At 47.3% G+C, this 24,610-nt stretch overlaps 1 protein-coding gene across 1 annotated transcript in view; it reads left to right on the top strand.

Annotated features, from left to right (window-relative positions):
* The first annotated feature begins 7,525 nt into the window (after positions 1-7,525).
* slc6a4b (solute carrier family 6 member 4b) overlaps positions 7,526-24,610 on the top strand; it is a 55,366-nt gene continuing 38,281 nt past the window's right edge. Inside the window, exons 1-2 of the mRNA XM_085962174.1 lie at positions 7,526-7,593; positions 18,258-18,325. Of these exons, the coding sequence (XP_085818300.1) occupies positions 7,526-7,593; positions 18,258-18,325 (136 nt within the window). The remainder of the gene's footprint in view (positions 7,594-18,257; positions 18,326-24,610) is intronic.

Raw genomic sequence — 24,610 nt, 5'->3', positions numbered from 1 at the left:
GGATTATGTGTAGGGTAGGATGTGGGCAGCAGAGGTCTGGATGTGTTGGAGTTTTTGTAGGCTGGAGCTCAGGAAGCAACCTGGGAGAATATTGGAAAAGTCACGTCTGAAGCTCACAAAGGCACAGATGAGGGTTTCAGCAGTGGACATGAGGTAGGGATGGAGACTGGCAATGTTTCAGAACTAGAAGCGGGGGAGCTTGGAGACCAACTGGCAGCATGGGCAGAGATGTAAAAATGGGTTCCATAGGTGTCTTTTCAATCAGGCAATGGTGTGGACACAGAAGAACCTAAAAGAAAGGAGGATAAATTAATGGAGGCAGGGGAAGAATGAAATTGGTTATCACAATGTAGAGGTACATTACGGGCTTTGACTTCACTATCAAGCATGATAATTCAGTGCACTCATACCTGAAGAGCTTATCAAAACTAATAACTCATCCAATAATAATCCAATACCAGTGCAATTTCCCAGTTCTCCCATACACTGTCAGCATTTCAGCGCTGCTCTCTGTACAAACCAGCACACAAGTGAAACAAAAAGAATAGAGATTTCTTATGAATATTGTGAGGGCTGAGGATATGTGCCTGGGGTTAAGAAGAGCTTTAGCACAGGCACCAATTGATCAGATTTCCATCAGTTTCGGAATTTTCACAATTGTCATTCTCCGTCATACTCCAGGCAAAGTAACATTTGATTGACAGCAGCTCCGTCACATGGTAAGCACCGCAATTTAACAACTGTCTGTTCCCATCATTCACTCGGTGGGAAATAAAACTCAATTAAAAGAGACAAGGCCATTGCTCGGCTTACCTAGACTGCATCAAACATAATTGTTAAAACTTATTTCTTGGGTTAAAATCAGGTGAAGCAACATTGACTTCAATGGAAATAAAAATCGGGAGAGATGTAAAGCGGGCTGCCGACTTGCTATCACCCGTTTTACACTAGCGCACAAAGTAAAGATCGATCCCCATCTTGTTTACGTCAAGTCAGATGACCCACTGATGTGGAAAAGGGCGCCGTTATTTATTTTGCAACATTACGTGAAGATAAGTGGGGTTGCTTGCACTAATTGAATCTGATCATACCCGTTTCTCTGTACGTTCATTTGCTGTGAAATAAAACAGCTTAACCATTAATATCAAGCCTTGCCTCACCAAGTGTTTGCTTGGCTCACCATCACAGGTTGCTTAAAACCAACAAACACCAACAGCCTATATATCCTGGCGGGTATCACTCCCCCTGATATAAGAAGAGCGGTAGCCAGCAAGAAAGAGCGACTCCGTCAAACATCAGATGAGAGGCACCCTCTGCATTGTCACACACTTACACCCAGCCGCCTAAAGTCAAGGAAGAGCTTCATGAACAGTGTTGTTCCATTACAATCAACCTCATCTGAAGCCCGCATCGCTTTGTGGAAAGACCGGCTCGCCAGTCTTGAACAACCCCCAGCGATGGAAATTTTACCTGATGAAAGCCTTCCCCCAGGAGCTAATTGCAACTGGGCAACCTGGAAGTGCCTTAACAGACTTAGGACCGGTGTAGGTTGCTCAAAGGTGTCACTAAGCAAATGGGGATATTCAACCAGCCTGACAACTTGTGACTGTGGAACTGCGGCACAGACTATGCAACATCTCCTGCAATGCCCATCGTTAGAGGAACCCTGCACTGTTGCAGATCTTGCCGAATTCAACAACAAGGCGCAAAAATGTGTCCCGTTCTGGCTGGGCTATGTATAGACTGTCCGTGGACACGATAAGAAGAAGACCATCGGAGAGACTGAAGAAGTGCACGTGCAAGAGCAGCATTGGCAGAGACCTGGGAGTCAATCTTCTGCCCGTGCCTAGGAGTAGCTTGTGGCCTGAGGAGACCTAAGGGAGATCGTGAGTTCAAATTCCACCATGGCAGATTGTGAAACTGAATTCACTAAATCTGGTAATACATGGGCTGGCACCAGGAAAATGACCATGCAAGCAGCTGAGTTGTTGTCAAAACCCAACTAGTTCACCAATATCCATCAGGGAAGGGAACTAGACCCCCATCTGGTCTTCCCTACAAAGAATCTTAGAAATTTACAGCACAGAAGGAGGCTATTCGACCCATCGTGTCTGTGCCGGCTGAAAAGAGCTATCCAGCCTAATCCCACTTTCCAGCTCGTGGTCCATAGGTAGGTTACGCCACTTCAAGTGCATGTCCAAGTACTTTTTAAATGCAATGAGCATTTCGGCTCTACCACCCTTTCAGGCAGTGAGTTCCAAACCCTCACCACCCTCTGGGTGAAAAATGTTCTCCTCAAATCCCCTCTAATCCTTCTACCAATTACTTTAAATCTATGCCCCCTGATTATTGACCTCTCTGTTAAGGGAAATAAGTCCTTCCTATCCACTCTATCTACACCCTTCATAATATTATACACCTCAATTAGGTCTCCCCTCAGCCTCCTCTGTTCCAAAGTAAACAACCCCAGCCTATCCAATCTTTCCTCATAGCTAAAATTCCCCAGTCCAGGCAACATCCTCACAAATCTCCTCTGTACCCTCTCTAGTGCAATCACATCCTTCCTGTACTGTGGTGACTCCAGTCCCACTCTCTGTGGTTGACATTGAATGCCCTCAGGGAATATAGGCAATTTAGGGGGTGAAATTGGTCTTGGATGGTAGTGCAAAGCGGACAATAGCGAATCAGCAGCCCAGGAAGTCAATGGATGCCATATAAAAGGGACCACCGATTGGCTGTTGCCCATTTTGCGTTACCGCCCAAGATCAATTTCACCCCCTAAGTGTCACCCACATCCCATGAACAAAGATTCTTTTTAAAATTACGGATCAGATGCACTCTCTGTGCAAATAATTCCCAATAGTTTTAAGGGTGATGCATATTTCAGAGATTTTCCACCCTCACTGTATTATCCAGAAGACTGGATGAAAGTGACTTATTAGCACTGAGATCATTTTACTTTCCTAGTTCTGCCTTTTCCCAATAGTGCCATTTAAGACAAGGGAGGGCTTAAGGTTTAACTATGAATTTGTGCCAGCGCTACTAAAAGTCAAGTTATTTTCAACACCGCAGCTGATAATTACTTTTGTCGAGGTGGACCAGCACTTTCCTAACAGAGCCAGAACCACTGCCCACGTAATATTGACATCATCAATGTCTGTTCTATGTAAAGGAAATCATTGTTTCATTGCAGTGCTCTTGATGTGGAAAATAAACATCAATATAGTAGAAGTGTATTCATTAGAACGCTCCCTGTGTAAAACAGTGTACTCTTTATGCAGTCATTCCAAATCCGTGCTGTAGGATGCATGAGAAATGAGTTTTGACTGGACCAAAGTAATCCTTTTATACAGTTGTTCCCTGTATCGGAGTGTCCAGAAATTGGCATGTTCAGTTCCCTCATGAACAAATGATCTAAAGTTGGGTTTTCTATTTTGTTATTGGTTGCAAGTTAAAGATTCTATGAACAAACCAATGAACATTTTTTTTTTTTAATTCTTGGGATGTTGGTGTCGCTGGCAAGGCAGGCATTTATTGCCCATCCCATTGCCCTTGAGAAGGTGGTGGTGGGCCTTCTTCTGGAACCATTGCAGCCAGTGTGGTGAAGGTGCTCTCACAATGTTGTTCGGTCAGGAGTTCCAACATTTTGACCCAACAACAATGAGGGAAAAGCAATATATGTCCAAGTTAGAATGGTGTATGACATCAGTTTTACTATGGCTCCTTGGTGCTATACTCGGTCAAATGCTGCCTTGATGTCAAAGGTAATCACTCTTACCTCAGCTCCTGAATTCAGCTCCTGTGTCCATGTTTGGACCAAGGCTGTAATGAGGTCTGTAACCGAGTGGTCCTGGAGGAACCCAAACTGAGCATCGGTGAGCAAGTTATTGGTGAGTAAGTGACACTTGATAGCATTGTTGATAATTCCTTCCATCACTTTGCTGATGATTAGGGAGTAGGGTGATAGGGCAGTAATTGTCCAAGTTAGATTTGTCCTGTGTTTTATGGAGAGGACATAACCTGGGCAATTTTCCACTGTCAGGTAGATGTTAGTATTGTAGCTGTGCTGGATCAGCTTAGCTGGTGGTGTGGCTAGTTCTGGAGCACAGGTCTTCAGCACTATAGCTGGGATGATGTCAAAGCCCATAGTCTTTGCTGTGTTCCATGCACTCAGCTGTTTTTTGATGTCACATGGGGTGAATCGAATTGGCTAAAGGCTGCCATCTGTGATGATGGGGACCTCAGATGGAGGCTGAGAAAAATCATTCACTCTGCACTTCTGGTTGAAGATGGTTGCAATTGCTTCATCCTTGCCTTTTGAACTCATATGCTGGACTTTGCCATCATTGAGGATGGGGATGTTCATGGAAAGTCCTCCTCCCATTAGTTGCTTAATTGTTCACTACTATTCACAACTGGATGCGACAGGGTTGCGGAGTTTTGACCTGATCTGTTGGTCATGGGATCACTTAGCTCTGTATATAGCATACTGCTTTCCCTGTTTAGCAAGCATGTGGTCCTGTATTGTAGCTTCACCAGGTTGTCACCTCATGATCAGGATCACCTGATGCTGCTCCCAGCATCCTCTTCTAACTCTCCTCATAAAACCAGGAAGGAAAGGAGGCAGATTGGGAACCAATAGCTTTTAAGGTAAACCATTAAGCTTCCATTCAGAGGACTCTAACTCTAATAGCACAGCATTGAATTCCTATGCATAATACCCAGCAGCTTAGAACTAGAAACTCAATCGGAGGGCTCAGAAGCTTTAGCAGGAGAGTGTTGGACTTTTATTCAGGATTTAGTTGCTCTTAACAGTACAGACTTACTTCCCATTCAGGAGTTACACATGAATGAAAATAGTCTTTTTACAACCTTGTGGTTGAAGACTTAAATCTCTGGCTTGCCAGCCAAACAGATCCAGCAGCCATTTTCATGACCATGTCCATTGTTGGGTCAAGTGCCATGTTTTCCTCCTGCCCCTCTTGTGGTCTCTTCACTCACACCCCCATCTGCGGGCAAGAGGCTGGGAAGGCAACCTGCTCCCAGTTTTCTAACTGTGCTGTTCTGTTACTGGCTGCAAGGAGACATGAAATGGTAATCCGCTCAGGGTAACTCTCCTCCTGATTCTCTTTCTTTTCCTGCAGGGCAACACCCTGACTTTTGCTCAGCAACTCCTAGCATCAGCACAGCTGTGGTCTGTAACTCAGTCTGTGGGGAATCAGGGATGTAAACCTATGCATTACCAGTCTATTAAACGGTGTGTTGGATCTCCAATGGTTAGGGCCACCAAGCTATCTAGTCTTGTGAAACTACCAAGTGCAGGTTTTCCAATAGCATTTGGATTATGGAAGAGCAATATTATTGCTTTTCTGAAGGCTCTCTAACTAACTGCTGCAGTGCAAGAAAGCAATATAGTGGTTCAATCTCAAATGATCTGACCAATGAGGTCACCCAGTTTGTTTCTTGCCGTGGGTTTTCTACTTTGCTGCTAAACATCACAGCTCTAACTTTGCAAGCTCCTCACAAGTTTGCTGCATGCTGAGCATAAGATCATCAAAACAACCACGCCTTGAAACCACATGAATAGTGGTTTTTGTGACTTGCTTGGGTCTGAATCAGCGCGAATGCTGTCCCACAGTAAAACGGAAACACAGCTGATTTAAGACTGAGGTCAGGAAGCTGAGAGAAAGCATCATATGCCAAAGAAAACACGGCAGAAAGATTATGTCATCCTGCGGATTAATCTCAGCCTGTAGTTATTGAACCAGAAAGTATCGGAACCCAAGCTCAGGATTTCAATGACATAATTAAGATTAATTTATAGAAAATCAATAGGCTTAAATTCAATTTCCCAACTAGGAAAGAATTCCAATATTGACACTAAAAGCTGCTTTTTAATGTTTTTCTCTAGTTAACTTTGGCTGATAATATATGGAGCACTAACTTTATATCAAGGGTCACAATCCCAACCATTATCTTGCTCAAGGTCTACTGTCAGGTTTGTAGCACCATAGAGGGATGGGATGTAGGTCTGTACCTGTGATTCCCTACACAATGGGGTCCTGATTTCAATCCTACCACAGTGGGTGCTTGCTCACTGTAACAACTTGTGAGGAATAACTCTGTGTTCCTCCAACTCTAGCTTCTTGTCCATCCTCCCCACTCCCTTTGCCTCACCGTTGTTAGCCGTGCCTTTAGCCGTCTAGGCCCTAAGAACTGGAATTCCTTCCCTAAACCTCGTTGCTTCTCCTCCTCCTTTAAGACCTACCTCTTTGGCCAAGCTTTTGGTCACCTGTCCTAATATCTCCTTCTTTGGCTCATTATCAATTGTCTGATAATCGCTCCTGTGAAGCGCCTTGGAATGTTTTCCTATGTTAAAGGAGCTATATAAATGCAAGTTGTTGTAATTCTGCCTCACTTTGATTAAGGGGACAATTAAAGGGGTTTCTTTTCTGTTATAGTTTACTGGCAACGATGGTGGAGATGGATGTTAAAACTGACAGGAAATCATCTGATACGACAGTTTTATCAGTTTCGGTGCTACAATCAATTTTCTGCCTAGTGAAAAAAGCGACTGGATTAGTTAAGAAAATTTCATTGTGAAATCTGCCTTAGCTCATCAAGACCAATTAAGGCCCTGTTCATTAATTTCCAGTAGAAATTTGAATTATTTTCTGCTGAGTTTTTTAAAATGAAAATGACCGGGGTTTATTGAACTCACCTGCTAAGTTGGAGTTATTTCAATGGACAAGCAGCTCAATATGGATTTTGGGTGCCACTGCCATGTTACTGGTTAAGCACTTGTGTCAGTGGGAGAGAGCTACCTGGAGGAGCAGGCAAGACTAACTACCTACTTGAACAATTACCATCATGGCTTTGAAACAGTTTATTGCTCCTTGTACAGCACGCACTAAACAGCTGAGCAGCTCTCGGGTGATGGGCCCTTTAAACAGGCGAGCAGGAAGCTCTTTACAACCACAGTTTCACCTCGTGTTGCTCGCCTGTATATTTCATTTTCCCCAAGGAAATTTGAGAATCTCATGGCTTGCTTGTCTAAATAAATCATTACAAGTACAAAGCAACGCAAGAAATTAAATATCATTCTAATTACAAGCTGCATAATCAGATAATGGATTTTTTTTTAAATTAAATTGATTTAACATCTTTATTTCTGATGTGAAAATGCAGAGGCTGATAATACACGCAAGAGCAAATGCTTTGATTCGGATATCTCTATATCGGTAAATTAACCTTTCAAAATCAGCGATCCGAGACTGTACAAATTCCCACATTACCACAGTGACTACACTTCAAAAAGTACTTAATTGGCTGTAAAGCGCTTTGGGACATCCGGTGGTCGTTAACGGCGCTATGTAAATGCAAGTCTTTCTTCTTTCGAATTCACAGTTTTGCTTAATTTCTTAGTTTTCCAATTTTCCGGACTGGATTAATGTATGTGGCTGTTACTTGACTGGTTAAATGTTCTTTCGGCCACTTGAGAAGCATAAAATGAGAATTCTTACAAATGTTCCTGGTTGGCCAGATTTCTGGCACAAGTGTCATCAAAATCCTAATGGATGAACTCAGTCTGCGGTAAACAAGGGGAAGTAGCAATTCTATTTGTTGCTAACAGTTTCAAAGAGTAAGATTAACGCTCCTATTTCTAAAAGTGGAAAATATAGTCCCATGGCACTATTTTGAAGAAGAGCAGGGGAGTTATCCCTGGTGTCCTGGCCAATATTTATCCCTCAATCAACATCACTAAATACAGATTATCTGGTCATTATCACATTGCTGTTTGTGAGAGCTTGCCGCACGCAAATTGGCTGCCATGTTTCCTAAAAAAGAAAGACTTGCATTTATATAGCGTCTTTCACGACCATCGGAGGCCTCAAAGCGCTTTACAGCCAATGAAGTACTTTTGGAGTGTAGTCACTGCTGTAATGTAGGAAACGCGGCAGCCAATGTGCGCACAGCAAGCTCCCACAAACAGCAATGTGATAATGACCAGATAATCTGTTTTAATGATGAGAGATAAATATTGGCCAGGACACCGGGGATAATGCCCCTGGCTCTTCTTCGAAATACTGCCATGGGATCTTTTACATCCGCCTGAGAGGGCAGACAGGGCCTCAGTATAATGGTTCATCTAAAAGACGGCACTTCCGACAGTGCAGCGCTCCCTCAGCACTGCACTGGAGTGTCAGCCTAGCTTTATGTGTTCAAGTCTCTGGAGTGGGACTTGAAGCCACAACATTCTGACTCAGAGGCGAGAGTGCTACCCACAGAGCCATGGCTGACACTGTATTACAGCAGTGACGACACTTCAAAAGTACTTCATTGGCTGTAAAGCGCTTTGGGATGTCCTGAGGTCGCGAAAGGCGCGATGGAAATGCAAGTCTTTCTTTTCTTTTATGGAATGAGTTTGCGTAGTGTGAATGCTAGTGGGCCCAGGCTTACAGTGCAAAACTGATCCTAATTTGGCACTAGATTGTCAATGTCACTTAAAGATGACATAAGGCTATTGGCAAAGAAAATGCAATTGTGAACCACAATAGGAGGTGTTCTTCTGAGGTATGGGCCAGGGCAGAAGAGGGGGCTTTATTCTTCAGCTTCTATATCTAATCTTAGAGTGCTTAATGTTGGCTCTGGATGCTTAATATAGTAATGTTTTACATTTTATAATGCTAACATCCATTGATCAGTAAAAAAATCACCAAACAAATTAGGCAAAATAGTCGAGCATAGCAAGAGATGAAGAGGTCAAGGAAGAGAAATGAAGCCAGAAGTTTGTAAGGAAAAAAAACAAGGAAAAATAATAGTAGAGGAAGAAAACAGAGAAACAAGAAACTCTTAAACAAAATCCTATCCTTTTCAACTTTAAATGAGTGCATGTAAGAAACAAGTACAGCTAATGTGCTGCCACTTTTAGTATGGGTTTCAGAGTTTCAAATTGAGGAATATACCGTTCACTGATTTGACAGTTGCAGCATGAATTGAGTGTGGGTGAGTGCATTGGGACTGAGCTGCTGGTGGGCACCACGGTTGGCTGGCACTGCACTATAGCAGGTGTGGTTCGGAGCTCCAATGTTCACTTTTTCAATTGGGCCAATTTCACATAGTTTTCTTGATGGTTGACCACCTGACAGCAGGCCTGCCGCAGGCCCGAACCTGTCATAGTTTGTGGTCCGTTGGAACACTGATGTTTAATCTGGAGTGACACAAGGAGTTCTTTTGGCCGTTCAGTGTGGCGATGGAGAGTGTTTCGCTCGGAAAGAAAAGTTATATAGCTCTTTAGCAGAGCGCTCTCATCAACCCTTTGTTGTACCTTTTCTTAGCTTGCATGTTTGTGGATACACATTTGTCTTTGTCAACATGTATGCTTGTGTATTTATGCCTCCGTTTATATTTACATGCATGCAGTAATAACTCATACTTTTCTAGCACCTCAAAACTGTAGAACTCCTTGTTTCCTTCAGTCTTCCTTCTTCCTATAATTTATGGCCTAGAAATTCCATGAGCATTTTCCCACTCTCCTGCTGTAACTTCAGCGGGAGAGTGACAGAACCTCCCCAGAGAAATATGGTAACTAGAGATCAGGACAACCCCTGCGGAGTTTCGGGGGCTAACATGCCTTCAAAACCCAAACTTTTGTGTGTTGATCTTTGGTGATTGCGGAGTGTTTGTGCAAAACTTTCCCTCAGAGGGATTAAATATGTGGGTCGCGTTCATATTAGGGGAGGTTGTATATGATCTCTGGAGGAATTGGGTTTAAAAACAAATGTATTTTTTTCTATTCCGTGCGCTCTTACATTCTGATATAATTTAGAAATCTCACTCAGATAGGCCATGAAAATGGTTGGTATGAAGAATAGAAAATGTCACACTCGTGCAACAATGTTCTCCCATGGTTCTGCTTCAGATGCATTGTTGGAGCAGAGCAGAGACAGCTTTGTTGTGTTTTCATATATCTGTATCATAATTTAATGCAGAAATATAAGTTAAATATATTAATACAAATATTACAAGAACATGGCTCTGAGAATTTAACTGCTATGTCCTCGGAGAGAGGGGTTATGAAGCCTAATGGTTTGGGAGTGAGCTGCCTCTTACTCTCCGCAGCTCACCCGCATCATGGAAATGAGGCCCGAGGCCCAATATTGGGGGTACCTCAGGCCTCACTATGCAAGGCACAGGGACTGTAACCTGCACCGTCCGTGCACCCAAGAATGGCTGCGATTGAATTTCTACCCCTATAGGTCCATCTAGCCAACCTTCCTGCTGTCCGAGCAGTTGTAACCGATGATGTGTTTCTCTTTGCGATGCTTGTCTAATTTAATCTCGAAGAGCTCTAAGCTGCATGGCCCTACAATTTCCCCTGGTACGATCAACCAAAAACTGACCACCCTCTCACTGAAGTAGTGCTTTTTTATGTCCTGCCTGAATCTATTCCTTTTCAGCTTACGATCATGTTCATCCGGGAAGGCGCCGAACACCTCGAGTCACTTCGCCGGGAGCAAACGCAAGCAGCGCACGTCAACCCGAGCACCCCACCCACCCGCCCCTTCAACCACCGTCTGCCCCACCTGTAGGTTCCACATTGGACTCATCAGTCACCTGAGAACTCATTTTTAATGTGGAAGCAAGTCATCCTCGGTTTCGAGGGACTGCCTAAGAAGAAGGAGATGTTCCCTTGTTCTACTGTGCTATACCAAATCAAATATACCAGACTGATGCTCTACATCCTTGAGCCTTATTAATGTGAATACCATATATCATATCTCCTCAGTCTTCTCCTTTACAGTGAACAGAGTCCCAGTTCTGTGACCTTATTATCATAAGTGTTATTCTCTAATCCCGAATCATTCTGGTAGCTCTTCTCTTCACTTTTTCCAGCTCAGCTGTCATCTTTCCTGTAGTGAGGGGTCCAGACTCCAGACTACACATAGGCCTAGAAATTGAGTTTTGGCGCAGCCAGGGCTTTAGCGCCGGAAGTTAGTGCCGGAGCTAAGTTGCGCTGGTCGGGCCCAAAATTCAATAGTTCTGCGCCCAAACGGCTGCCGGCGCTGCTGAGAGCTGTTTGCGCCTGAAAACTGGCGCAACGCGCTGAATTTCGGCGCTATTCCGGCGCTGCGGCGCCCGCTGCGGTGCGGCAGCTTCGGGAAGTGCAGGCCTCCTCCTTCCCTTAAGGAGGAGCTGCCTGCACCCGGCCGCGGCCGGCGAAAATCTTTTTAAAAATGAGCCCGGCACCTCGGACAAGTGCCGGGCTTGCTTCTGTTCCGGGGGGGGAGGGGGGGAAGTCCGGGGAGGGAGCTGCGGCCAGGCGGCCGGCGGGAAAGCGGCCGGCCGCCGCGGGGCCTTTAATGCGCCGGCGCAAAAACATGTTGGACTCTGTTGCCAGAGTCTTAGTTGCGGCTGCCACGGGCGAGGCGGCCGCAACTGAATTTCGGCGCTGGGGCCCGTCGGCATGGCAACCGGGACGCTGCGCACACCGATGACGTCATCGGTGCCGGCGCAGCGCTACCGGTCTACTGCGGCGGAAGGGCCCCAGGCAATTTAGGCGCCGGCGCCAATTGCAGCGCTAGGCCCTCTAGCGCAGCAAAATCGGCGCTAAGGGCACTGAATTTCTAGGCCATAGTATTTCCAGTATGACCTGACCAATAGTCTATGCTTTTCCTACACAACCCAACTACCTAAGATCAACAGATCACTCTGTCTTAGAGAGTCAAAGCACAATTTTGCTTATTCTATCTCCTGCCATTCCAATTAGTATATGTTTCCAAACTGCACTCGCATCATTCCATCAGAATTCCACTGTGTTGTCAGAAAGGAAATGGGCTTACGCATCCTAGCTGAGTCACTTCCTCCCCATGATCAAAAATGAATGCTCTTTTGAAAATAAAGCCTAAACGGAAATAAAAGTTGATGGCCTAGAAATTCAGTGGGTTGCGCCAGCCGCTAACGCCATAAAAGGGCTCTATTTCCGGCGCTAGACACTTAGCGCCTGAACGCAGTCCGATCTGCGCCGACGCCCAAATTCAGTTGACATTTAGCGCCGGCGCAAAGTGTTTGCGCCCGCTCAGGTGCGCGCGCAGCTTATGACGTCACATCGTCACGCAACGCTGTTTGTGCGCCCCAAACCGGAAATTCAGTGGCGCCCGCCCAATGTGGGCGTGGCGCTGCTAAGAACTGTGAGGTGGAACGCAAAAGAGGCCCTGTGGGCCTCGGGGAGCGCAAATTAAAGGGCACTTACACTGACCTATAAAGCCCAGCCATTTTGCTGCAATGACTTTACTGCTTTGGATTTCTGGACAGAGACCAAGGGACAGAGGTTACAGATTTGGGACAACATAGGAGAGGTATTTTTGGCTTCTGGCCAGTGCTTTGACATTTGATTCATTGTGATTTATCTGTTCTCAACTTTATTATGGGGGCTGTATGGGGGGCCAACCCTCAGTTGCAGCATTATGTGCGAAGGGCTCGCAGACGCTGTGAGAGAGGGCCAGCCATGCCTAGACGCAGAGGGGCCATCAGGCATCGGCAATGTAGGCCTTACCCACTCAGGCAATACCGGCAGCAGGTGTCCTATCTCGCCATGACTGCGGCGCATTGTGTGAAGAGGCTGCGCTTCAGAAGGGAGGTGGTTGCAGAGATCTGCCAGCTGCTTCACACAGATCTGCGTCCACAGCTGATGTGCAGGACGTCTCTCTCGGTGGAAGTGAAGGTCACGGTGGCTCTGAACTTTTATGCAAGCGGCTCCTTCCAAGCCGCTGCTGCGGACATAGCGAACATCTCCCAGTTCGCCGCGCATCGCTGCATCCGGCAGGTCACCGATGCACTTTACGCGAGGAGACACCAATTCATCTCCTTCCCCATGACCCGACAGAGGCAGGAGCAGCGTGCAGTCGGATTTGGCAGGATCGCGGGCTTCCCCATGGTGCAGGGCGCCATTGACTGCACGCATGTGGCTATGCGGGCACCTATCCACAATGCCGAGGATTACCGCAACCGGAAGGGCTACCATGCCCTAAATGTACAGCTGGTGTGTGACCACAGGCAGCGCATCCTAGCTGTCAATGCCCGCTTCCCAGGAAGCAGCCACGATGCATTTATCCTGCGCCAGACTACTGTGGCTGACATGTTCGAGGCACAGCCTCCACCAAGGGGATGGCTTATCAGGGACAAGGGCTACCCTTTGTGTACATGGCTCATGACCCCGCTCCGCGCGCCCAGGACCCCAGCGGAGGAGGCATACAACGAAAGCCATCAAGCCACAAGGAACATCATCGAGCAAACGATAGGCGTCCTCAAGCAACGGTTCCGCTGCCTGGATCGTTCCAGAGGATCTCTTCAGTATTCGCCAGATAGAGTCTCCCAGTTCGTCGTCGTGTGCTGCATGCTGCACAACCTGGCTATCCGCAGGACTCAGGCACTGCCACCTGGCATTGCACCACCACCTCAGGAGGATGAGGAGGAGGAGGAGGAGGAGGAGGACCAGCCCAGGAGGGAGCGACAAGGGCCAAGGGCCGTCCGCCGGGGGCTTATTGATCGACACTTCTAGGCCCCCTGTCAGGGAATGGCCTGTGGCAATGAACGCACCTGAGGCAGCCGCTCCGCAAGCCCTCAGCCGGTTAACGCAACAACCACTTCAAACATGACACCTGGACATGCTGAATAAATCAAAAGCTTTATTTCACAAACTCAGGGCCCTTCCCACATGAAACAGAAAAACAGACAAGACCCCCAAAAAACAGTCAAAAACATCTGTCACTCCCAAAACCTGGGGAGGACTAACAAAACTTGCCCATCCAAAAGGCCTTCAACAGCGGCCTTACAAAAATAAGCCCCCCCCCCCCCACAACAGAGACACCCCCATGAAAACAAAAAATGCCTTGATCCTCGGCCTTAACAAAATAATGCCCCCCACAACACAAGCCCCCCAATATAAAAGAAACCGCTCTCACCACACTCTAATGGGTGTGCCGAGAGGGCGAGTCCTTAGACAGGCTTCTCCGGCCCCTGGCCGACCTGCTGCTCTGCCTCAACCTGGGCCCTGCAGGTGTGGTGAGGCTGGGGGAAGGCTCATGAGGGCCACAAAGCGTGTCGGCAGATGCCCTTGGGGGTCGGCCTAGACGAGGCCTGGCCCGGGAGGGGCCGGCTGCTGACTGCTGCAGCTGTGGCTGGGCAGCATCAGTCTTAGCAGCAGCTCATCGCACCTTGGCTGCGGGAGTGGCAGTGTCGGCAGCACCATTGGGGGCAAGCTGGCTGATGGCAGGTGCGCGCTGCTCGCCAGAGACACTGGCACTCGGCCGGGCTGGCAGTGTAGCAAGCGCAGCAATCTGGGGGAGGCCAGACCGCTGTGCTGCAGCAGGGCGGCGGGTGCCATGGCGATGCCTCCGTGCCACAGCGAGTGTGGCAGAAGTGAGTGCCCGAACTGCCCTGGTATGTGCCCGCATCAGCTCTGCCAGTGTCTGGACGGCACCACTCATCTCGCGAGTCACGTCCTGCGCTGCCGCCAGTTGCTGCACACCCGCGTCCTGCGCTGCCGCGAGTTGCTGCACACCCCTGTCGTGCACTGCGGCCAGTTGCTGGACACCCCTGTCGTGCGCTGCCGTGAGTTGTTCGAACCCCCTGGCCTGTGATTCCCCGAAAGCCACCACACTCTGAGCCAGGGACTCAATGGCGTGAGGCATCTGTTCGACCACCCCCATGAACTCTTGGTGGCGCCGCTCAGACGCCGCCGACATCTCATCAAGGACGCGCACCTCCTGGGCGAGGACCGTGTCCGGACTGGAGGGCGGACTCTCCCTCCGGGGAGAAGGCCACCGAGCTGGCCGACCCTTCCCGCGTGCGTCGACCCCACTTGGGCCAGGTTCTGCCCTCCCCTCCAACACCTCCCCCCTCTGGGCAGAAGGCCGGCGTGCTGCCGGAGCCTTCCCGCGTGCGTCCACCCTACTGGGACCAGCTTCGGCCCTCCCCTCCAACACCTCCCCCTGGCTCTCCTGCAGGCCAGACGTCTCCCCTCCATTGCCATCCCCTGGCACGGAGGAGGGTTCCCCCGATGTGCCGCCTTCCTCCTGGTCCTCGACGTCCTCCTCCTCCAAGGGCCTGGCTCTCTGCGCTTCAGGGACCACCTCCTCCTCACCAGCTGAAAGCAGGAAGGCACAAGAGTAGCTTTAGAGTGAGGACAGGCCATCAGCGAGGGAGGCCTGAGTGGTGCATTATGCGCATTTGTCGGTCAGTGGGAAAGGATGTAGATCTGAAGCGCGAGGGCAACGAGAGAGGTGCAACCGGTCATGTCCTTACCAGTGGGTACCAGTACAGGGTCCACCTCGCCGATCGCGACAGGGCCAGTCACCCGGCCACGCATGAGTCGTGCCACGCTCTCCTCCAGATCAGTGAGCGCCTGGTACTCGGGACAGCCTCCACCAGTGACAGCCTGGCTCCTTACATTGCTCGCCAGCTTGGCCTGCAAGAGAAAGGACGGCCTCTAAGTACAGTGTGGTGCCCTGTCGCTGTGTGCACTGCCTCCCATGGTGGAATAGCTTGGCCAGTGTGGTGCCCTATTGCTGGGTGCACTGCCTCCCATGGTCGAATAGCTTGGCCAGTGTGTTAAGTGCAGAAAGTGCTATTGATGAACATGCAAGTGCCATTGCTGCGGGAGGAGGGCTGCCCATTAGGCCTTTGAGGTCCCTTTGCCCATAATGTGAGGTGCACATGCAAGGATGAGGGGGACACTGGAAAGGGTACTCACCTTCACCATCCGAGTGAGGTCGTTGAACTTCTTGCGGCATTGGTCCGCACTCCTGGGGACATCACAGGTGGATGACACCCTGCGGGCGATTTTGCCCCAGGCTCTCCTGTACTGGCTCCTGGGAGCCTTCCTGCCACTGTCCGGGCACAGGATCTCTCTTCTCTTCTCCACACCATGAATGAGCACACTCAGAGCATGCTCTGAGAAGCGCTGCGCTTGCTCACGTGCCCTCTCCATTGCTCCAGGCGCTATTTTGGCACACCAGTAGTGCTGAGGCCTAGCTGCAGGGCTCCAGTATGCAGGGCGTGGCAGCAGTCAAAGTTGACCCTGCCCCCTTTAAGAGCTGGCCAGCGTCAGGGTGTCTGCTGTCAATCAAAACATGACCGCACCTGCGCTGCGCCCGGCTTCGGCGTTATTAGGCCGCATCGCCGGCTTAGCGCCGGAACACAGCATTTCAATGCCAGTTTCAGCGCTCGGCCAAACTTAGGGCCAACTCTACTGAATTTCGGCGATGTGGCCTACACTTTCCGGCGGGCGCTAACTTTAGCGAGCGCCCGACTTTAGCGCCCCAAAAGTGTCCAGACTGAATTTCTAGGCCGATGTTTTTTGGAATGAAATGGCGCTACGTTACTGAAGGGAAATTTTTCTTTTTCAGTTTTTCTCCTGAAGATATTGACCCCATTCTTCAAGTATGAGCTGACAGTGAGGGGGCGAAACTCGGCTCCTTTGCGCCTGCCGTTAGTGCCCCCAGAGAATGCCGCAAAGGGCTTATCGGCCGGGGGGGGAGGGGGGGGTGATAAAAGCGCCTCCCGAGAAATTCGGTGGGGCGTTGCTGAGGTGCTATCCGATAGCGCTGCACCCCTGCCGGTAGCGCCCCGAGCCGCTGTGCCGCCGTGATGATGTCATCGCTGTGCGCCGTGACCCCTTAACGCCCCGCAGCAGAAATTCAGTTGTGCCACGCGAGGCTGCCACGGGCGGTGTCAGTGCCAGCCTTGCGGGTCATGAGCTGGGCTGACCTCCGCTAGCGGGGCGGTATTTAAAGGGGAGGTGCGGCCGTGACCTGTGTCCCATTTTCTTTCTTTGGCCGTCGTCCAGGTCGGCCCTCCATGGTGGGCCATGGTGTGATCCTGGCCACCATCGCGCAGCCCAGCACTGCGTCACAGTGCCGGACTGCTGCCATGGCACCACGCCACCCTAATGGCCTAGTGTTGGCCATCGGAGGCCCTGCAGAGTGCACAACAGCCCTCCCCTTTAACTGAAGGGGCGGGGTGTTGAAATGCGGCAACGCTCCGTGGAGCGCTGCCGATCACACCCCGACATCACCTTGGTTACCGCCCCACCAGGAAGTGGAGTGTCCGAGATTGCGCCACTTCCTGTGTGGGGCGGTAAGCCGAATTTAGCGGCCGGGGCGGTACTTCCGCGCCAGGCGCTAAATGTCCGGCTTTAACTCGGTTACCGCCCCCAAACAGGGCGCAACCGAATTTCACCCCTCTGAGTGGTCAGTTAGCTTTTCAACCATAGTGGGCGTCACAACTAAATCCGATCCCGTCCTCATTCAATATCCATACATATGTATTTCCCAGCAGGAGTAACTAGAAAGAAAGATATCAGGACATCCCAAAATGCTTTACAACCAATGAAGAACTTTTGCAGTGTAGTTATTGTTGTAATGTAGAAAATGCGGCAAACGATTAGCTTCCACACACAGCAATGTGATAATGACCAGATCATCTGTTTTTGTTATGTTGGTTGAGGGATAAATATTGGCCCAGACACCGGGGATAACTCCCCTGCTCTTCTTCGAAATAGTGCCATGGGATCTTTTACGTCCACCTGAGAGAGCAGACGGGACCTTGGTTTAACATCTCATCTAAAAGACAGCACCTCCGACAGTGCAGCACTCCCCCTGGACAGCACTGGAGTCCCAGCCTAGATTTGTGCACTCAAGTTTCTGGCGTGAGACCTGAAACCACAACCTTGTGACTCAGAGGCTACCCACTGAGCCACAGCTGACACTACTTTGGGAGTAGGGACTCTGGCTGATTTTCCCTCTCCATAGCCAAATGGCACTGAGGCTCATTGCAGCACCCCCTACTGCTACACCAGCTGAGATCAGCTAACTCAACACAGACAAAGGTTCAAACCTGATTTGTATAGTTTAGTACCACGCTGGGCGATGTCAACAAACGTCAGCAAAGTGAAGGGGGAATTACATCCCTTTGACCAGTTGATTTAATGTGTGCGAAAACACAGAAACAAGAGATGGAGAGGCACCAGTAACTATAGATATACGTAGTTACAAAGCAATTCAGTGAATCCACGTGCCCTTTAACTAGAGAAGCTTGCTGAACTTGCAGTGCCTCTGAAGGTAGTAGTTTCTAACGGATATGGGACAGTCAGTGAGATAAACGGATTGTGTGTAATATTCCATCAAAATTGATCAAGAAAACCATCCGCACCAGCATCAGGATCCCTGTTTTCATCTTGTTTGTCCCTGTTTCAGCCCTTTTCACACCTGTAAAGTGGAAGCTTTACTCAACGTAATAACAAATAGGTGCATTATAGGTTCAGGTACGTTTCTTGTGTGAGTTTCTGACTGAGCCAGTTGACGCATCTGTTAAAAATTAAGGATTCATGTTTTTTTGTATATTCAGTATATGGAACAGGCATTTTTGGCACGCCCCCATAGAGTAGGAGGAGTTCCTAAGTTGTTTCAGGCCCACTGCTGATGGAGTCATGACAACGTGCCCAGCATTATGCTAATCAGCTGACTTCAGGATTTCTGATTGGGTCAGCACCTGTGCATAATGACAAACCCCACCCCACCGCAGTTCCAGCAGCAAACTCCAGAAGCATTAACCCATGCATTTTAAATGCATTAAAGCCTCTATTAAAGTAATGGTCAAAGACACTGCATACAAATGTGTTTGTACGCTAATCTTTATGTAGCATAAAATTTCAAGGGCATGATTCGGTATAACAACAACTTGCATTTATATAGCACCTTTAACATAGTACAATGTCCCAAAGCGCTTCACAGGAGCAAAGAGAATGTGACACCGAGACATTAGGACATGCGTCCAAAAGCTTGGTCAAAGAGGTAGGGTGTTAAGGAGCGTCTTAAAGGAGGAGAGAGTTTCCATTTTCTCCAGTTGCCACCGAGTGGATACTGGCCATTTCTCTACAGAAAGAGTCCAAAAACACAGAGGGAAATTATCCAAGACCAACCTCACACAACTCTCTGAAGCCAAATGCAAAGCAGTGCTGCACAAAATTAAAGGAACGGGTTGCCTACACACCCTTGCCCAGGTACATGATACATGACAACAGAAAAAGGAAAAGGAAATATTTTAATGGAAGAATAAAATGAAATAAAACCTCATCAATACAATGCATGTTGGGTTTCTTGAAAATGCCACCTGAGATCAGTCAGGGGTTTATCGTGCGATATCATACTGCCCTCTGTTGGCTTATAACATACATATGGACTGAGTATTAATGGATAACGGTCCCTATAGGATAGTAGAATACGGGAAAGACAAATATGGAACCAAATGTCACGTTAAATTGGGGAAAGGAAAATTTAGGATTGATGTCATGAAGTTCTTCACATGGCTGGACTACTGGGCACAAAAACCTTGCAATAATTTAGGAAATGGTCAGATTCTGTGATTGAAGGTTTGTTCTGGGTGGATGTGCTTGAATATGCCAAATGGCCTTCCTCATTTACATCTATTCTGGGATTTTTGGGGGGGATTTGTGCGTTATTTCTGAACTGATCATTGCTTAACTTCCAAAAAATGCTGTAGTTCATCATGCCAGGCGTGGATATATAATAGTTAACAAGGATAGCAGCATCTTAACGTGTCTTTTATGATTACTGCAATTATAAAAGAAAACATTTAAACATGCAAAAACACTTCTCCAATAGCTCAGACACTAAATGCACTGCCTAGTGCGGTACTCAGCCATTCAGACCAGAAGACCCCAGCTTTGATCTTGATTTGTAGTTAGTTCATCGCAGCTGGGGTGGCGGTAGGAGCGGTAGAATTGGACTAACTGTCTGTGGGCTAAGGAGAGGGGGAAATCAGCCAGGGTTCCCTAACACTATCCAGTGAGCCCTCTTGGAAATTACATGCGTGTGGTAGAATCGGGCTGGGCTGGGCTGTGCCCCCATGATCCAATAGCCTCACTGATTATGTTCACACATATGAAGAAAGGCTACTGTGGTGAGGCTACTGCGGCGAGGGCTGCCGGCATAACTGAAAGGGTCTTTGCACTTCGGAGGGAAAAGAACAAATGTGGCGAGGAAATAAATAAGATTTGCCAAAGGACTCACTTGTTCGTCAGAAAGTAAACTGTTAGAGAGACCTGTGTCTGTAATCCACACCAGTTATGCACCCGCTGTCATTCAATGCTTTCTTGTTTATAGTAAATGACAAAGTCCTACTGTGAATCTTGGGTACAAGTTTCCACTGGTAAAATGGACCCCTTTCCTCCTTATAGTTAGGAAACCGGCAAGACTACATTTGTTCAGCTGGCAAATGACAAATGAAACCCAACACAGTTTTGGAAAACATCATTAGATTAAAAGTAGCAGAACAGCACACTGTGTAATGTAAACATTTGTTCATTAACTACTTTGTTATCCAAGGGCTCAGCTGCAGTAATTTCAACACACCCGTGAATGCATCATTACCCCGGTTTCCTCTCACAGCCACAGTAATGAACTCATGTCACGGGCAGTGAGTTTCATTGCTGCACTCCTGCGCCTGACCGACTGGTGTACAATAAGCCTTTCCTTAATGATGACATAAGGATATAAAAGCCAAAAAAAGTCTTTTAGAATTCTGATTCTGTTCTTCATCAACTTTATGAAATAATCTCAGATAAGATGAGAAATGTTATTCAGCCCATCTAGCTCAAACTTCCATACGAACATAAAAATTAGGAGCCGGAGTTGGCCATACAGCCCTTCGAGTCTGCTCCGCCATTCAGTAAGATCATGGCTACTCTTCGACCTCATCTGCACTTTCCCGCCCGATCCCCATGACCCTTGATTCCCCTAGAGTCCAAAAATCTATCTAGCTCAGCCTTGAATATACTCAACGACTCAGCATCCACAGCCCTCTGGGGCAGAGACGTCCAAAGATTCACAACCCTCCGAGTGAAGAAATTCCTCCTCATCTTAGTCTTAAATGGCCGACCCCTTATCCATAGGAATCTACTCTCCCCATCACAGGATCTAGCTGCCTCTTGAATGTTTTCAGAACTTTTGTCTCAACTGCCCTCTCCAGAAGACCACTCCAGGTATGAAATGAAGAAGTACTTTCTGACATTATCCTCAACTTGCTTTTTATCAGTTTGTAACTATCTTACCTTACCTACCCAATTGTAGCCAGGGCATCTCCAGCAATGGCTTCGCTTCCCGCCACGGCACAATTAATTTTAGATTCCTTTAAGGACCTGTCTTTGTCCCCTCCTCTTTTTCATCTACATGCTGCTCCATGCCAACATCATCAGAGGACATAGGGTCAGCTTCCATGTGTATGCTAACGACACCCAGCTCTACCTGTCCACCTGTGTTGCAACCCCTCCATTGCCTCTGTGTTATCAGATAGTTTGTCCAACATCCAATCCTGGATGAGCTGCAATTTCCTTCAGTTAAACATTGCGGATTTGGCTAATGGAAGGAATCGTAGCCAGGCCAGAATAAATAAAATATTGTAGTGCCACAGGAATTTTAACATGCACCTAAACCAAGGTTTAACATCACATTCATAGGATGCCGTCTCCAACAACAATTCAATGAACAACACCAGAAACAGATGGACATTCATCTCACTGCTGTTTAAGAAACCTTGCTGTCTACAACAGTGGCAGCACTTCAAAGTAATTCATTGTAAGTTTAAATACTTTGGGACATCTTTCAGAGAGGCAATAAGATGCTAAAAAATGCAAGTTCTTTTTTCTTTTGGAAAAGGGACATTGAACAATGAAAAGGGTAACTCATGAAAAGCTGTAATCTATAACATAACTTTCAAAGCTCCAAAACTTGATTGGAATCAGGGGTCTTTCTACACCGTAAAAATCTGATCAATTCCTGAATATTCTTGTGGTTTCTTTTATACATATCTTTACAAGGTAACAGTTGCTCCCTCGGGAAATTAGTGAAACTAATCCTGAAATGGCATGGGCATCATTTATTTCAGATTCCACTGGCCAATCAGCTTGCATAAAAGCCACACTTACTCAAGATACTCATGACACTCAGGGCAAAGGTTAAAGGTGTATTTATTCAGTTTGAGGTCATTTTTTACCATGAGTGCAAATGCCAACAGAAAATGGACTACATATAATTGACGTCTGACAACATTCACATCAAAGGGTTAATGACTATGATATCATTACTACAAGTTTATTAACAATGAATTTGCATTTTATCACTAGAAAATGATATTGCCTGAATATATTATCAACTTTAACTTTACCACTATTACATTTTATGTTCAGTAAACCCTATCAAATTGCACTCTGGTACAATATAGTTCAAGACCTGGACAACATTCAGATTTGGGCTGACAAGTGGCAAGTAACATTCGCACCACACAAGTGCCAGGCAATGACCATCTCCAACAAGCGAGACTCTAACCATCTCCCCTTGACATTCAATGGCATTACCATCGCTGAATCCCCCACTGTCAACATCCTGGGGGTTATCATTGACCAGAAACTGAAATGGACCAGCCATATCAATACTGTGGCTACAAGAGCAGGTCAGAGGCTGGGAATTCTGCGGCGAGTGTCTCACCTCCTGACTCCCCAAAGCCTTTCCACCATCTACAAGGCACAAGTCAGGAGTGTGATGGAATACTCTCCACTTGCCTGGATGAGTGCAGCTCCAACAACACTCAAGCTCGACACCATTCAGGATAAAGCAGCCCGCTTGATTGGCACCCCATCCACCACCTTCAACATTCACTCCCTCCACCACCGGCGCACTGTGGCTGCAGTGTGTACCATCTACAAGATGCACTGCAGCAACTCGCCAAAGCTCCTTCAACAGCACCTTCCAAACCCGCGACCTCTACCACTTAGAAGGACAAGGGCAGCAGACGCATGGGAACATCACCACCTACAAGTTCCCCTCCAAGCCACACACCATCCTGACTTGGACCTGTATCATCGTTCCTTCACTGTCGCTGGGCCAAAATCCTGGAACTCCCTTCCTAACAGCATTGTGGGTGTACCTACACCATATGGACTGCAGCGGTTCAAGAAGACGGCTCACCACCATCTTCTCAAGGGCAATTAGGGATGGGCACTAAATGCAGGCCTAGCCAGCGACGCCCACATCCCATTAAAAAAAAAATTGGTCCCTCTCTGCCGTTTACCACACATACTTTTGGTGCCAACACACTGTTCAGCACATCTCTTATCTGGGGTGTGACCCAGGTGCTACTTGCAAGACTCTATATAGATAAATAGATCGATAGAAAGATTGGACCTAGATGTGTGAGTGTGCCACTGTATGTGAGTGTGTGATTCTTTATGTCAGTTTTTCCTTCTGCACCCAACATCAGACTGTTGCTATCACGTCTCTCCACTGTATGTGCTTATTTGTTTGTTAGTACAGTCGCCTCTCTGCTGTTCAAATTCTTTAGAACTGACACACACTGATTATCCGAGTTGATACAAATTTTGCCTCGAATCTCATCTCCAGACCCCCTCCCCTTTTTTTCTGTCAAATCAAGTGCGTGTTGTACAGACAGATTTCCAGTGCGGATCTATGCGGTGCAGTTCAGGGTTGAGCTGATCTGTGGTGGCCTTGTTTGGTCCTCAAAGAGTGAGTAATCCTGGAAGACGGGAGCAAATCCGGGATTTGTCAGTCGCTTATGAATTTTACTCTACCACAAAAATTTAATAATTTGTACCCATTTACTGTTTTTATTTGATGAATATCCAATGCACGAAAATACGCGTCACAAATTACTAACTGTATTTTCGTTTAAAATAAACCCAACTCGGGTTTAATAAACATCAACAGTGTCTCTCCATTTCAGATTTTGGCAGTGTCAGATCTGAACAGTGTGCTTCTCTCGTATGTTAATGTGGCACTGATTACACAGTCCGTGAACATTGAAGACATGCCGTTTATTTGCTGCCGTACAGTGTAATATGTTTTAAATTAAAATAGAATGCCACCTTCTTCTCGGGGCCTTTTTATATAAATTGGAAAAATCTAACTGAAGGACCCGGACCCTCGCTGCTAGTAGACATTGCCAGGGTTGAAGAGTTGGAGATAAACCCAGGTCCAACTTAAAATAGTATTGATTGGGTGAAGGCAAGCTTGAGTATTGTAAAGTGCAGAGGGGGAGTGAGGAACTGTGTTACCCCTGTGTGTTCTGTTCTGGGACTGCTTGATGCTGACACTAGATGCCAAGAAATCTCCTAGTCTTCAGCACTCGCCATCGCTCGTACTGATTCTCTCTCACAAACGTTGAAAAATTGTTTCCAAAACCCATTTCCAAAATAGTATTTCGGGACTTTGAGAATTTATATTTAAAGATATATGAAGGCTGAGGACAAAATAATTTAGTTGTTCGGGTTTCACTGATGTGAAATTAATTTACAGACTTAACAGACAAGAATTAAAATATAGATCCATGAAGCAGAAAGTTTCTGACTCCGTCAGTCTTTGTCTATCTGAGGGAGCTTTGAAGAAGTGTCAACGGTAACACTGGATATGTCTAGCTGAAAAAATAAACATAGAAAAATACGAAATCAAATCCTCACAAGCTGTAGTATTGCAGGTTCAATGCTAAATTCTCATGGAAGGGCCTCATTTTAATTTTT

The sequence above is a fragment of the Somniosus microcephalus genome, chromosome 19 (assembly GCF_052327205.1).
Source record: "Somniosus microcephalus isolate GS21.2 chromosome 19, FLI_Smic_1.0, whole genome shotgun sequence".
NCBI lineage: Eukaryota > Metazoa > Chordata > Chondrichthyes > Squaliformes > Somniosidae > Somniosus > Somniosus microcephalus.
The sequence above is the reverse complement of the archived record's forward strand: the minus strand, read 5'-3'. Positions and strand labels throughout refer to the sequence as shown.